The sequence below is a fragment of the Telmatherina bonti genome, assembly GCF_933228915.1.
Source record: "Telmatherina bonti genome assembly, chromosome: 24".
NCBI lineage: Eukaryota > Metazoa > Chordata > Actinopteri > Atheriniformes > Telmatherinidae > Telmatherina > Telmatherina bonti.
The window spans coordinates 15,917,601-15,932,173 of record NC_136633.1 but is presented as its reverse complement, the minus strand read 5'-3'; the positions used below and the strand labels follow the sequence as shown (position 1 = coordinate 15,932,173).

Below are 14,573 nucleotides of genomic sequence, written 5' to 3'. Positions count from 1 at the left end.
CTGAAACACAGAAACGTGAAATATTTAGCAGCAGAGTTTGAATGAGTTTAACCTTCACAAATCCGTCGTAGCTACATTTAGGTTACCTTTAATCCAGGATATTTCCGGATGTGGACTCCCAGCTGGAAGGCAGCTGAGAGTGACAGCTTCCCCCTCTAATAAGACATGGTCTTTCAGTTTGATGTGAAACACTGGAGCAAAATCTGAAGCTGAGCGATTAAACTGTTGGCTTGTCAAGTTCTCTTCTTTGGGGGCAGTTGAGGGCAAATCAGATTGCACAGGGGTTTTGTCTCTTTTACCCCTCGTTAAGCCCCACCTGTCCCACCGCGATCGTCTTTCACTCTCTGAGGCTTTTTCGGAATGGATGCTTGATGTGGATTCAATGGAGTCCTTGGATGCTGCTGTGCCCGTTTGTTTTGCTAGCTGATTCTCAGGGATGCCCATTCCAAGTCCACGGCCCTCAGATTGGGAATGGCGGTGGCGAGCAAACAGTGGTGTGCTCTTGCTCTCTGCTTCTCCTTTTCTTTCTTCTGACTGGCTGCGGATTTTCGTGGATATTCCTGCTACTTTGTTCTCAAACTTATGCCGCATTGCCAGGACCGGGGACTCTGAGACCTTATTTATATCCTTCTGAGCCAGCTCTTTCTGGCTCCCTCCAGTTTCTTTAGCCTTCCTCTCCTCTGAGTGAGTCCTTATTTTGGCAGAGATTCCTGCCACTTTAGATTCAAACTTGCGTCTCATTGCAGAAACTGATGTCTCCTCCGGTTTTCTTTGCTCCTTCTCATCTGGCTGCCTCTGGAGCCCAGCACTGTTCAGCTCTTTTGTATCCAGAGACTTACTGCGTCCAAAAGCCCATGAAACTCTCTTATTCACTGCAGTTTCCTGCACATTTGCTTGCTTTTCCTCCCTCGTTTTTTCCCCCTTCTTCTCTGTGGATGTTGACCGCTTACCTCGCAAGGACAACCTTCCAATTAGACCAAGGCCTGTGTCCTGATCTACTTCTCTTAAATCTTGAACAGATTTGGATTTCTGTGCTAGTTCTTTAGATACCATTTCAAGTGGTGCTCCCCTTGGCCCTGGTCTGTAAATCTCCTCCCCCCCTTCAACCGCTTTGCGGCTTAAAATGGGAGATTTTTCTTCTGATTTGTTTCTGGTCAGTTTACGGAGGCCACGGGTCAAAGATGACTCCCGCTTCTTAAACCTGGCTTCAAAGACCTCCTCTGAGTCAATGTCTTTGATGTCTGTTCTGAGCAGAGGCTGGCGAGGGGTTGTGGGAAGATCGGGGTTTGATGATGAGGAAACAGAACCAGTTGCTATTTTGGCAAAAACTGCTGGATGCTCAGGTGAGACAGATTTCTCAGGAGATGTTTCATCACTTGGCTGAGCTTTAGCAGTGAGGTCTTTGGATTGGACCTTGGCAGATTTTTGAGATGGCACTGCAACAACTTGACTTATTCCTGCATATGTAAATGATTGTTTATTACTCTGCGATGTTTTCTCATCTTGTGTTTCCATTTTATTTGTATGTAAACCATGATTGTCTTTGCTTTCATCGGCTTCATCATCCTCCTCTATTACAATTATAGGTGTAATAACAGAAGGGGATCGAGACTCAGATTCAGCTTTATCTCCCTGTTCTAACTGAGTTTTGGTCTTTTTCCCTGTTATAACATCTAGATCCTCATTTTCTTTCACATTGAATTGGTTTGGTTGTTGGTCCATTTTTCTTGGTGCTGGGAATAGAAAGGAAACTCTGTCTCGAGGTGACTCAGATGAGGACTCCAGTGTTGCCTGTTCTGTCAGAGCAGACATGGAAGTTGCCTCCTGGAGCGTCTTCGATTCTGTGCTAGCATTGCCCACAGATGGAATTTTTAAGGGGGCTCCAAACCTGCGGTGCAGGGGCATTGGCTCAGAATCGCCCTGAGTGAAGGAAACACTTTTTCGGAAAACTTTGGTCTTCGGTGTGTCCTCTCCAGGAGTGTCAGAAGATGCTGCCCTGGTTAGTGTTGATGGCCCTGTCCGAGACCTCCTCAAATTCCGATCAAGCGACCCTGTCTGCCTCTCATCATCAATGCCAAGTGTTTCAAACAATGGCCCTCGAAGGCCACTCATCTTTTTATCGACGTTTCCTCCCCTGAGCAGTCGCTGTCTCATCAGTTCTAGTTTTAGAGCATAATCTTCTTGGCTTAACTTTGTAGCCCCAGGGCTTGGGCTGCGATTTGGGAGCTCCATAGAAACTGCCTTTTTCAGGGCCTTGCTACTTCCCTCTGAATCCCCAGCTGCATTTCCATCTTCTGGGTCAATGTAGAGAAGCAGAGCTGAGTCAGCAGAGCTACCCCTCCTCATGGTAGCTCTTCTGGCTTTTGTTTGGGATTCATCAGACTCTACACTTGATCCTTTCTGAAGAGCTCCTCGTTTTCCCTTTCTTTCCTCATTTGGGGTTTCCTGTTCACCTGTCATGTCTTTGCCAGCCCCTCCCTTAGCGTCTGCCACACCCACGCTATCTTTTTTCCTTAGTCCTTCAGACACAACACTCAGCCGCTTGGCTTCTTCATCACCTGTGATCTCATTAAGCGAGACCCTAGAGCCAGAGAAAACCATGGATAGTGGCATAGGAATAAAGGGAAGCTCATCTACATCTGCATCCGAGTCTGAGGAAGAGGAGGGCGGTGGGGAACCTTCTTTTAAATGCCGAGCCACGGCAATTGAGACGTGATTGGATGAGTCATTCAGGAGCTCTGGGATGGACCGCATCACCATTTTGGATTTGTAGCTGATAAGGGAACGCTGAGAAAAATTGGCATACAAAAATGTGAGATTATTTCATTTCCAGGCAGGTTTTATTGTTACATCTGATCAGTTCTGATCTGGAAAATTGATTCTATCAATTAATTGCCCATTTCTGGCCAAACACACAGGTTTTAAAATGCCTCCATCGTCATTGCTTACCTGCCATCGCCTTCTGGAGAGAACCTGCTTCAGCATAGCTGTGCTGATGATTTTATTTGTAGGTGACTGTGAGACAAACAGGGGCATAGCCATTACCCTAAGATATAAATGATGATGAAGGTTTGAAGCCGACAGGTACATTTACTAAATAATTGCTCACCTTGAACCAAGGATGACGAAGGCATTCAATGGCGCTAGGCCTCCTACAAGAGGAGAAATAATGTATTAATGATTCATTTAAAAGTTCAGGCTCACTTATGCTCAGTCTGGAATTATAGTCGATACAACTAAATGTGTCTTTTTATGTTACATGAGTCAATAAGACACTTACAGTCTGTCCACCACTAAAAGCTTGATGACAAATCCCTTTGCTTCTCTGCAGAAGTCGGAAAACATGCTCTCTTCAAAAGCCACGTTGTAGTTTCTGATGTTGAGGGCAGTGGCTCGGTCATTCTCACCAGCAAAGGGAGACACCCCAGTTAGGCTGGAATACAAATGATCCAAGAAACCAATCAATTACTTCTACGGAGATGTTCATGTTCCAGTTTTGTTAGAATATATCGAAATTATATAACTTACCAGAGGTAAGTAATTACCCCAACAGGCCTATGGGAGAACATGACAAAGAGTGTAGTCTCAGGAATAATATAAAATAATTCAAAATGGACATTTAATTTGTTGCCAAAACAGAGCAGTGCATGCAGTGTGGAGTCACTTGTCCACGCTAGGGAACAGGTGGCTTACCAGATGTCTGTTGCTGTGGAAACGGGAGTTTGGTTAACAATCTCTGGTGCAACATACTCAGGGGTGCCATATTTGCAGTAGTACTCCTCTGAAGGTTCCATTTTTATGGCATTTCCAAAGTCACAAATACGAATATGGTCACTCCCTGGATTTGCCATTAAGATGTTTTCAGGCTGGAAGTAGGTTCACACAAACACAAGTTTTGGTACCCTGGCAGATTTTAACAGGAAAAAAATATCTATATTTGTAAAAGTATTCGGTTGCAGTGATACCTTTATATCGAGGTGAGCAATACTTTTTTGGTGAAGATAACGTAGACCCTCTAAAACCTGCTGAACGCCATTGCGGATCTGCAGTGGAAAATGTAAGTGGATGAAATGATCAAGTCATGTTACATAATGTCGGCGCAGTGCAGTTAGTAGAAGCATACAAACCTCCAGCTCCATGACGGTTGTTTTCTTGGCCATTCTCTCCAGCAGTTCCTCGTGACATCTTCACACAATAGTTAAGAAGAAAGAAATTCAACAGAGATGCAACTTGACTGCATAATCCAAGTGGTAGGAGCATGAAAAATGAATTATAAATAAGAAAAACTCCCACACATCCCACTGCTTACTAATGCCACTCAGCAGCAATGAGTCAGAGAGGAAAAACTGGGGTTCTTCATTCATGCCTCCAGGGAACTGCAGTCAACGTGAGGATCAATGGTTTGGATGCATTTTGTTTTGCAATAAAGCAAATTGTAATGAGGCAATGCAGCAGATCAAAAACGACCTTTTATTTTACTTTTAAATAACATTTGGAAACACACAAAGCAAGATTTACAGATAAAACATCTTAATCACATAGAACAAGAGTGTAAATGAAGGATACAACTCGGTGATGAGCACCACTACATTCTTCTTCTCAAAAGCATCATGGAAATAGAGAATCCTCTCATTGTCCAGCTCAGACAGCAGATCCATCTCTCTGAGGGCCACGGCCTTCCTTTTCCCCCGAGCATAGATAAATTTGGCTGCAAATTCAGTCTTTCCCTTCTTGACTGTCACCCTCTTCACATAGGAGAAGGCCCCCCTGCACGAGCAATCACACAGCAATGACGTTGTTAGTTTCTCATTCTTTCAATGTTCTTTTATTTTTAATTACAGCTACAGCATAATATAAGGATTAAACCACAAGGAGCTGTGCATTACACGGTTTTAATGCGCAACGCAGAGTATAGAATACCACAATGTGCACCATGACTTCTTCCACATTATGACCGTCAAATGCACAGATCTGCGTAGTTTAATCCACTCATACCATGATCCAACACGGTAAACATTTTATAACAAATATTTATTTCTTTTTGCCAAACTTGATAAATATGCTAAAGTATAAGAACTATTTTATGTTGGTATCAATGTAGTTTTTAGGCAAAATAACTGTTGTCAAGCTACTGAGAGTTTTTCTCATTCACCTGTCAAAATCCAGCTCATCTGAACCAATTGATCAAAACGTTGCTATGGTGATGCAAGTAAGAGAGTGATACAAGAGTGATTTAACTTGCCAAACTATGTGTGAGTATATACCAAAATGATGCACACTATTTGGCATTAGAATTATCACTGACCATGCTATAAAATACTGTATCAAATAATCTGTTGCTAGTTTTTTTTTTTATTTTGTTCATTTTTTAATGTAAGATTATTCTTTGCTGGCTGATGAGGAAGGGCTTACAAAGCCCGAAAGAAAAAGGGTCTTTTAGAATGATTTTCATAACCTAACAAAGTAAGTTCATAAGGCTACGTAATTCAAATTAACACACAACTACTGTCTGTATGTAAAGCATGACCAGCAACAGTCTTTCACACTTGTAACTGCTTAAAGTCACGTTGCATAAAAGTGTCTGCTAAATGACTGTAGAATAGAACAGAATGACTTTATTCTTTTCTATTATTGTTATTATTCTATTATTATATTTAATCTATTATTCTATTCTATTATTGTCACACTGGTAGTATATATATATATATATATATATATATATATATATATATATATATATATATATATATATATATATATATATATATATATATATTTCTACAGATTGTAGAAAATGTAGAGCCCATTGTTTTTAATTGGAGTTGAATAAAAAAATGAAAATCTTGAGCAGGCAGTTTTGCATTTCCTTCTAATTTATTAAATTGTTTTTCTTTTTGGAGAGCAAATTGTATTATTACCTTTCCTTGGGCTGTTTTTCCACCATAGTGGGGAAAGAAAACAACCTGAACTTCCTTCCAAATTTGTTCCTTTTTCCTTTTGAGGGAAATCAGATTTCTCTTCTTATCTTCCGTTTTTTCCTATTTCAATGCCCTAATGTCTGTCCCAATGAGACGGACGAAAACAAATCATCTGTCGTCTAATGGATTCACTCCACTTAGGCTGGTGAGTCATCTCTTGTTTCTGTCTGCCATTGTTAAGCAGGTGCAACCCCTCCCACGCCATCTCCTCCCACAGCCCGACCCTGAGCACTCAAACAGCCACAAGCATCAGCGTCCTTGCTGCGACTGAGCAATGCGAGGCAGTATGAGTGTCTGGCTGCACATACACACTCACCTCCCAATCTCTTTGTGGATATCGTAATAATCTGTCAAACGCCTCATCTTTCTCAAAATGGTCCCCTCGTCCTCCATTGGCTCAGCTGCTTCTTTTTGCTCTGAAGGGAGCACAAGCAGAGGATCTTTTAAAAAAATTTTGTGTTTGTGTGTTTGGCAGTAAACGTGTGCCAGCATAGTGACAGATGGCTTCATACTGTAGTTTAAAAACACCTTGTGGTCCTGCCCATATGTTGCAGATTTTAAGTGTGATTTTCAATAACAACTAGTTTACACTGGTATGTTCAATAACAGAGCTAATTAAATGGTAAATTATTTAAAAAGAAACTTCTTAAAAAGATGCTACTTCTCCGAACTTTTCTTATTTTTTCCCTTTCATTAAATGTATTAAACTTTGCTGAATCTGTCTGCATGCAGACGGTGTTTGTGCACGAAGCAGCATCCATGTTTTACTGCAAACCTGTGTGAACTGTGAGCTCAGCCTTGCAGGAGTTGGACCCGGCCAGGTTCTTGACAGTGCAGGTGTACACACCAGAGTGCTCCGGTTGAGCATTGAGGATGACAAGGGAATACTCAGGATCATCGTACACAAAAGTGAAGTGGCTGCTCTCAGAGAGAAGGATGTCATCCTAAAACAGAGGCAATAGAAACCCCTAAGCTTACTGATGTTTAAAACTTGGGTCGAGATTTTGCCACACGATTGAAGATAATACCTTATACCACAGAATGTCTGGATCTGGCTTCCCTTCGACTACAACACCCAGACGAGATGTTTCACCAACATTCACATCCACATCCTCCATGATGCTTTCAAACTTAGGAGCAACTATCGAAGCATAAAGGGTAAATATTCATTATGATTTAAAAAATTATCTGTATTGGATTGAAGTAATAATTGCCATGCTTATCCAGTTTCCACTTACAAACTATAAATGATAAAATTTCTATTATTAAATAAAAAAAAAACTAAAAAAAAACTGTGTATATCTTTACTATCTGCAACAAGTCATGAAGATATTCTCACTTAGATCTTCCAAATGGATATAAAAAGATACTGTAATCATTTGAGTAATAGTAGCAGCACTTGGTTCATTTCAAAACACTAAAGTCATTTTTGGAGAAGTTGTTTTAAAGTTTATATTCATTTAAATTCATTGGTAACTGAAGATATTGACTGACAAGCAGCTTGTCTTGTTGCTGTATGTACTGCTGTCTGTAGTAAGTAGTAAGTTCTTAAAATTCTCAGTAAAATGCTAAATTTATCTTGTGGTGTTGTGCCTGAACTGACCTGCCATTGCCAGCTGAAGCATACAGAGGTCGCTGCCAAACTGGTTGCTGGCCGTGACCACCAGCTGGCCGACGTCGGTGCTCCTAACCCGCTGTAGCTTCAGAGTGTGTTGATCGTCATCTGGCATGCTCATCTCAAACATTCCTGGTCTGTTTACCAAAACCACACCCCTCCTGGGGATGACAGAAACACAACATGATGGAGCCAGAAGCAAGATATTCAGCCCTCTCCACAGTCACTTATCCAGTTTTACTACATTTAATCATGCTTACAGATCCTATACAGTTTTAATTAACAACAATACTTGCACACTCATATAAGGGAGTAAAAGTGGCACAATGTATTAATTAGATACATCATTAATTCATTTAATGTGTCATTGATGAATTAAAATTCCCATTAAATGCATAAATATATAATTAACTGTATCACAAGTTTATAAAGTTATTGCATATTGCATATTATATATATATATATATATATATATATATATATATATATATATATATATATATATATAATATTATGAATTATGACTGAGAATCTTTACATGTGACAAAAACTATTTGATTTTGCGCACCCTGCAGATAAAGACCAAATCCTTCATGTAAGAAACTGCAAAGCTCCACAGGGAACACATGCTAGAACCAAAGATGCTAAATTTAATCAAAGCAGCATAAACCACTGCACAGCAGTGTTTCTTAGCCCCGAGTCTTTAGATCTAAACTCGTTATCTGTAGAGGTTAGGAAACTGCAAGTATATTAACATGTTCTGTTCCAATTTGTGTAAACAGCCCACCGATGAATAGAAAAACAGATTTAAAAAAAAAAAAAAGTAGCGGGATTCAGCTCCTCAGAGATTTCTTTTGGAGGAATTTGTTTTATGGAAGTAAAGTGTGTGATGACACATTGCCTCTGTACTTCAGCTGTTACATAACTGATTAACTTGGCTATGCACATTCCTGTTATACTACATTTTGAAAGAACACAAGTGAATTTTAAAAAATGCATTTAAAGAAAAAAAACTTAAATATTTAACCAAAGCTTGAACTCCCCTATGTTTAAAACATGTCTGCCTTTATCTGATACAGGTTTATGTAAAATCCTCAAAGCTGTTCAAACCAAAAAATTGTAAATAAATCTATGAGCAAATGTTTTTATGATTCAAAATGAGTAACTCCAACACCAATTTGTACACAAACCTGAAGATAATTATACTAATCTTGTGCTTTTTTTTTTTTTTTTTATAAAAGAAACTAAACTCTTTTAAGCACAAAAGCTGACCTTTTCCAGGTGACAACTGCATGCACATGGTTCAGCGTGATGGTGATGCTTGCAGGCTGATTCTCCACCACATACACAATGTCAGGTTTGTCCAAAATAACTGGCGCTTTCCTTAAATATGGCCCTAAAGAAGTAAAACATGTGAAAAAGTCACGTAGGAAATGTACTATTTATCTTCTTAGATTTCTGTCGGTGGGTCTGTCTACCTCTGTCCAGCAGCTGGACCAGATCAGTGGAGGGTGATGGTTTGCTCAGTGTCTTCCCAGTGGATGTTAGGACTCTGAAAGCATAACGGACTCCCTTGGACAAGGAGGTGACAGTGTAGTTTGTCTCCTTCAGGTTAGACGCCACAACAGACCACTGGATAGAGCCCAGAGGCTGCTGCTGGACCAAATACAGCAGAGAGCTGGCATCTGCAAGTACACATGCTGCTATTAGTCTGGATGACGTGCCTAAGGACCTATACGAAGAAAAGAACTTTGTTTTATTTTCAAACGCGTGATGATAAGATAAGATCCCAAGAGGCCAGAAAACGTCCCAGAAAAAAAAGCTTCAGTCGTGAGTGTTATAAATACTGTTTCTCTGAAAGTGTTTTATGCAAATTACATTTAAACCTGTTTTGATTTAAAAAAAAACAACAACAACAAAACCTTGAGATACTTGAGTAGCCGTTTTTTCCTTTGAAGAAACTGAACAGGACGTCATATACTAGAAGTGTCTGGTCCTAGAGAGCCACAATCCTGAAGGTTTTCCTGTCATTGTTATGAACTTCTTAGGCTGTTGGATGCATTTAATGTAATCTAGATGTGTTGGAACAGGGATACATTGAAAACCTGCAGGGCATCAGCCGTCGAGGACCAACGTTGGATACCATTGTCATTCACCAAAGAATGAAAAAGGTATGAGAGAAACATGCAGCAAAGAACCCACCTAATGAAGAGTCAAGTCTCTTTGGTCTCTTCCAGCTGAGGCTTATAGTTTTCCCTGTAATGGCCTCGATCACTGGAGGACCATCAGGTGGGTCAGGAACAATATCTATTTTCAAATACATACGCACAAGTTTAGGACATTGTAAGTATATTTATCAACTCTAACATCAAGCTGCCTGTCTGCATTCCTACCTGTGACATACAGATGAGCATAGCAGGCTGCTTTGCCCACTTTGTTGGAGATTACGGCTTTGTAGACACCTCCATGAGCATGACAAGCGCTCCGAATGACAAGACTATGGACATCCCTGTCTGGAAAACACACACACACACACACACACACACACACACACACACACACACACACACACACACACACACACACACACACACACACACACACACACACACACACACACACAAGTTATTCACCATTTCCCTGTCCCAAGAAGTCTTTGCTTTGTTTTGTGTCTGTGTGGCCTGCTTACACTGAGTCATTTTGCGTTCTTCACTGCTCTCAATGCGTTTGCCATTGTGGTACCAGGCAATGGTTGGATAAGGCAGGCCCGCCACTTTGCATTTCAACACTGTCTCCTTTCCCTCTATTACTTCCACATCAGCAAGAGGTTTAAGGAAGTCTGGCATGGTTCTTCGCTCCATCTCATTTTCCAGCATCTCAGGCTCCTCAGGGATAGATGGCATCTTTTCTAACTTTGACCTGGAGGAACAATGAAGATAGATAAGTTTGCTTGATTTCATTACACTAAATCTTGCAGAAATTTGACCTTTTATGACCTAAACGTGCAAAGACATATGCTAAAACACAATGCAATGATTTGAAAATCTCATGAAAGCATATTTAATAGAAAATAGAAGCCATAACAAATCTTGGAAGAGTGGAATTGCTCGTGGTACTAACAAGAAGCAGTTGCAGGAACTTGTTACGATTAATCAGTTTAGTTGGTAACAGGAATTTGTTAGTGACATTACTTGGTATAAAAAAGCACTTTAGAGAGACAGAGTCTCTTAGAAGTACAAATAGTGGTGCATGTTCCGCAGATTATATTCCTTAATCTTGACCAGTGGCTTTCAAAGTTTTTGAGCCACAACTCTCAAGATAATACATGCGGGCATTTGCAAAATCTGCTTCTCTTGCACAAATAATGTCAAATTCAAATTTTTAATATCATTGTTTATTTTTGCAATAACCTAAATCTGCTAATTCCACAGATTTATTTGAGCACCAGAGTAAAAATCCCAAATTTATTTGATAAACGTAAGCTATATATATGTTCATCTTCTTTTTTACAATTATCTAGCGACCCCTTGAAATGAGCTCACGACCTCCATGGGGGTCCCAAACCGCAGTTTAAGAACTGCTAATCTAGACAATAAAATATATCAGCAGAATCAGTTTATCTATGTGCATCTCAGAATGGATAATCATGACCTTCAGATCCTCGGGTGCATGAAAAACAAGCATGGTTGCATCATGGAAATCACTGCATGCAAAACAATCAACTTACGTTTCCATGAACAATTATGAATTTAATATGCTGTGTATGCGAATGTGTTATTAGAGGAACAGGTTTTCCTATCTTTGTATATGGCCTCCCTGAAAAAAAATGTCTTTCCCACCTCTGGCCACACCATGAATAAAAGTCTAGCTACACCCCTGCTTAGCAGAGTTTGGGTGCTGGACTGATCTACCTGTAATCCAGAAGTTTCACCATCTTAAAACATCTGCTTCATCATTAAACCCAAAGTAGAAGACATAGAACTACAGTAGCTAGAATTCTACATTAGACAACATTCCTCTCCTAATAATTTACCAACTGGTTTCACCACTTCTTACAAAAAGAAGAGGCGATGCCACATTAACTTGGTCCTAAAAGTGTCGCTCTTTCAAATTTCTGTTTTTTTATGTCCTACAGTGCAGAAAATATTGTCTATGAGATTAGCAAATTACTGCCTTCAGTTTTTAATACATATCTTTGCACATCACTTCAGCTTTTTTGCTAACTGAGCTACATCTTAAATCTCCATCCATTTTCTTAACCACTTGTTCCAATTCAAGGTTGCTGGGAAGCTGGAGCCTATCCCAGGAATCACTGGGTGAGTGGCAGGCTCCACCTTGGACCAGTCGCCAGTCCATCAAAACATTCTTGTTCTTTTAAATGTCCCAATGACAGAAACAGCTGTTTTTCTTACATGTGCGAGGAGATGGCAGCTCTGGGCTCTTGCATGTAGAGCTCAGCAGTACATTCAGACTTTCCATGAATATTTTGAGCAGCTGCAGTGTAAAAGCCTTCTGTGTCGCTGCTAACGTGGGCGATGACAAGAGAGTGACGACCCCCCTCTTGAAGGATGCGAACATTATCACTCTCCTCGACTCGTGTCTCTAACAGAATGAGACAAATGAACCAAAAAGAAGAAGAAGAAAAGAAATCAAAAACAGCCGTTCTCCTGAAATGGGTGTTACTTGTATACACACACACACACACACACACACACACACACACACACACACTATGGAGTTTCTTACCAAAATGCATCCATGTGACTCGTGGAGCAGGTGATCCGCTCACCTTACAGTCAAACCGCGCAGTGCGTCCTTCGATGACTTCCAGGATGTCCAGTTTACGAGTGAACAGAGGCTCTCTGGATGGAGTGACTTTCAGGTTTGCACTTGAAGTCAGCTCCTCTGTAAACAGAAGAACTACTATCGTTCTTTTGCACTTTAACATAAGTATACACTTTTCAGCTCTGCAAGAACAGCATCAGTGATTTGAACTCACCTTTGACAGTGCTCAGCTTGCACATGTATGTTCCACTGTCATCCTCATGCACTGAGTTTAGCATTAGACGGCACCTGAATAAACAGTAACTGAATATTGAGAAGAAAAGCCTCTCAAATAGAAAAAAAAGCTAAATAATTGGATGTGGCTGATACAATAATTATCATTGTACTGACAAAAGAGATCCGAAACGCCAAAGGACAGTAGATGACTGCATTAGTTATAAATCTTACCTCTTTCCATCAAAGTGCATCTTGCAGTTAAGCAGTGCTGGCTGGATCAGCTTTCCATTGGACAACCAGTCTACATCAACATCTGGAGGTCCTGCAATATGACAGTCAAATATGGCCGACTCTCCAGCCCTCACTGCCACATCTTTTACCTTCCTGATGATTTTCAGTGCCATCTGTGCTGCAGCTGTTGATTGATAAAAAAAATATCAAATCAAAACAAATAAAAAGCAGCAGTGAGAAAATGTTCACATATATCTGTTATACCATGATCAAGTGTTTGGTTACTCACCTCTGACCTCCACTTTGCACTCTGCCTGTGTGGTTCCATACTGGTTTATGGCCTTACAAATGTAAAGCCCTGCATCCGACTTCTGAGCCGAGCTGATTCTCATTTCACTGGTGCCACCTCCAGTCTCCTGCACGATGAAGCGGCCAGCTGTCTTCAGTGTCACTTTGTCCTTCAGCCTAGGTCAATATAAAGTGGTTGTCACAATTATTCATCCTCAGGTGTTTGGAGGAGCGCCCTGTGTTTGACAGGCTCTGAACTTGATTGAAATCAGAACTTAAAGTTCCTCCTGGATTGTTAGCTTGGAAAGGCATCTTACCAGTACACCATGGGTTTGGGCTGTCCTCTGATTTTGGCTATTATGACAACATCTTGACCTTCAGTTACTCCCTGGTCACATGGTGCCACCTTTTAAAGATAGACAGCATGGTTACATAAAGATCCAAATGGTAATGTTTACAATAAGAATATTGATTGATCAACATACTCTGAGTTAGATGTCTACTTCAGGTCTTTGTTCTGCTCAAAGACTCTAGATTAAGGATGCGCAATTTGCAGTATGTGTTGATCTGTCTTTCCTGTCATTTCCACCTCAACCAGTCCAGGCAGATGGTTGTCCTTCCTTAGCCGGGTTCTGCAGGAGGGTTTTCCTTCCTGTTAAAAGGGAGTTTTTTTCCTTCCCACTGTCGCCTTGTGCATGCTCAGGATGGGGGATTGGATCAAAGTCAGGATTCAGTTCAATCTGTTGCTTTTCCTTATCTGGGCTTTTTATTATGATATGCCTAAAAGTGACGTGTCTGTAAAGTAACCTGAGATGACATTGTTGTGAAGTGGTTGTGGGTGGGTGTAAGGGAACTGTGGATAAAGGTGTTTGTGTGTTTTATCTATTTGACGTAAAGCACTTTGTATTGTTTTTCAGCATGAAAAGTGCTATAGAAATAAAGTTTCATTTGATTTGACGTACAGATAATGCTAAGTTGAATTGAATTAACCTTTTACTCTAACGACACTGTTTACTCTGCGATATGTATTGCAACATGAAAAATACAGAAAGTTTCAGGCGGTGACTTGAATGGCACTCCTGCCATCTTGTTGACAACTTACCTGCACTGCTCTGAACTCTTTTTGTGCATGCTACATGTAGAGTTTTTGTTTGTTTTTAAGAGCTTTCCTTATGTTTTCATTTACCACTGCCCACTTTCGAGCAATTTAAACCAAAATGGATGGGCTTCCCATCTGTGTCTGCAGGTCATAGATGGACAGATGGGCAAATCATCATGCTCAGGTCATTTGCCTCCTACATTACATGACCTCCAATGTGACACTGCACACACGTACACATGCACTATAACGATGCTCAAATGATATATTGTGCAGCTGTACTCTCAAAACTTTGTAGCTAGTCTAATAAAACTGGATAGCGTTATCATTCCTTTCATACACTGAATGGCTTTTGTGACAA

General features: G+C 40.5%; 1 protein-coding gene across 1 annotated transcript in view; it reads right to left on the bottom strand.

Annotated features, from left to right (window-relative positions):
• spega (striated muscle enriched protein kinase a) overlaps window positions 1-14,573 on the bottom strand; it is a 56,496-nt gene that overhangs the window by 7,917 nt on the left and 34,006 nt on the right. The window contains exons 10-33 of the mRNA XM_079263950.1: window positions 13,431-13,519; window positions 13,115-13,290; window positions 12,826-13,009; window positions 12,593-12,666; window positions 12,340-12,498; window positions 12,006-12,195; window positions 10,283-10,512; window positions 9,987-10,106; window positions 9,796-9,900; window positions 9,072-9,278; window positions 8,866-8,989; window positions 7,582-7,754; window positions 7,007-7,119; window positions 6,754-6,922; window positions 6,295-6,394; window positions 4,567-4,767; window positions 4,128-4,185; window positions 3,966-4,043; window positions 3,694-3,866; window positions 3,529-3,555; window positions 3,281-3,433; window positions 3,110-3,152; window positions 2,950-3,015; window positions 87-2,787 (exon numbers count right to left, since the gene is read on the bottom strand). Of these exons, the coding sequence (XP_079120076.1) occupies window positions 87-2,787; window positions 2,950-3,015; window positions 3,110-3,152; window positions 3,281-3,433; window positions 3,529-3,555; window positions 3,694-3,866; window positions 3,966-4,043; window positions 4,128-4,185; window positions 4,567-4,767; window positions 6,295-6,394; window positions 6,754-6,922; window positions 7,007-7,119; window positions 7,582-7,754; window positions 8,866-8,989; window positions 9,072-9,278; window positions 9,796-9,900; window positions 9,987-10,106; window positions 10,283-10,512; window positions 12,006-12,195; window positions 12,340-12,498; window positions 12,593-12,666; window positions 12,826-13,009; window positions 13,115-13,290; window positions 13,431-13,519 (5,713 nt within the window). The remainder of the gene's footprint in view (window positions 1-86; window positions 2,788-2,949; window positions 3,016-3,109; window positions 3,153-3,280; window positions 3,434-3,528; window positions 3,556-3,693; window positions 3,867-3,965; window positions 4,044-4,127; window positions 4,186-4,566; window positions 4,768-6,294; window positions 6,395-6,753; window positions 6,923-7,006; window positions 7,120-7,581; window positions 7,755-8,865; window positions 8,990-9,071; window positions 9,279-9,795; window positions 9,901-9,986; window positions 10,107-10,282; window positions 10,513-12,005; window positions 12,196-12,339; window positions 12,499-12,592; window positions 12,667-12,825; window positions 13,010-13,114; window positions 13,291-13,430; window positions 13,520-14,573) is intronic.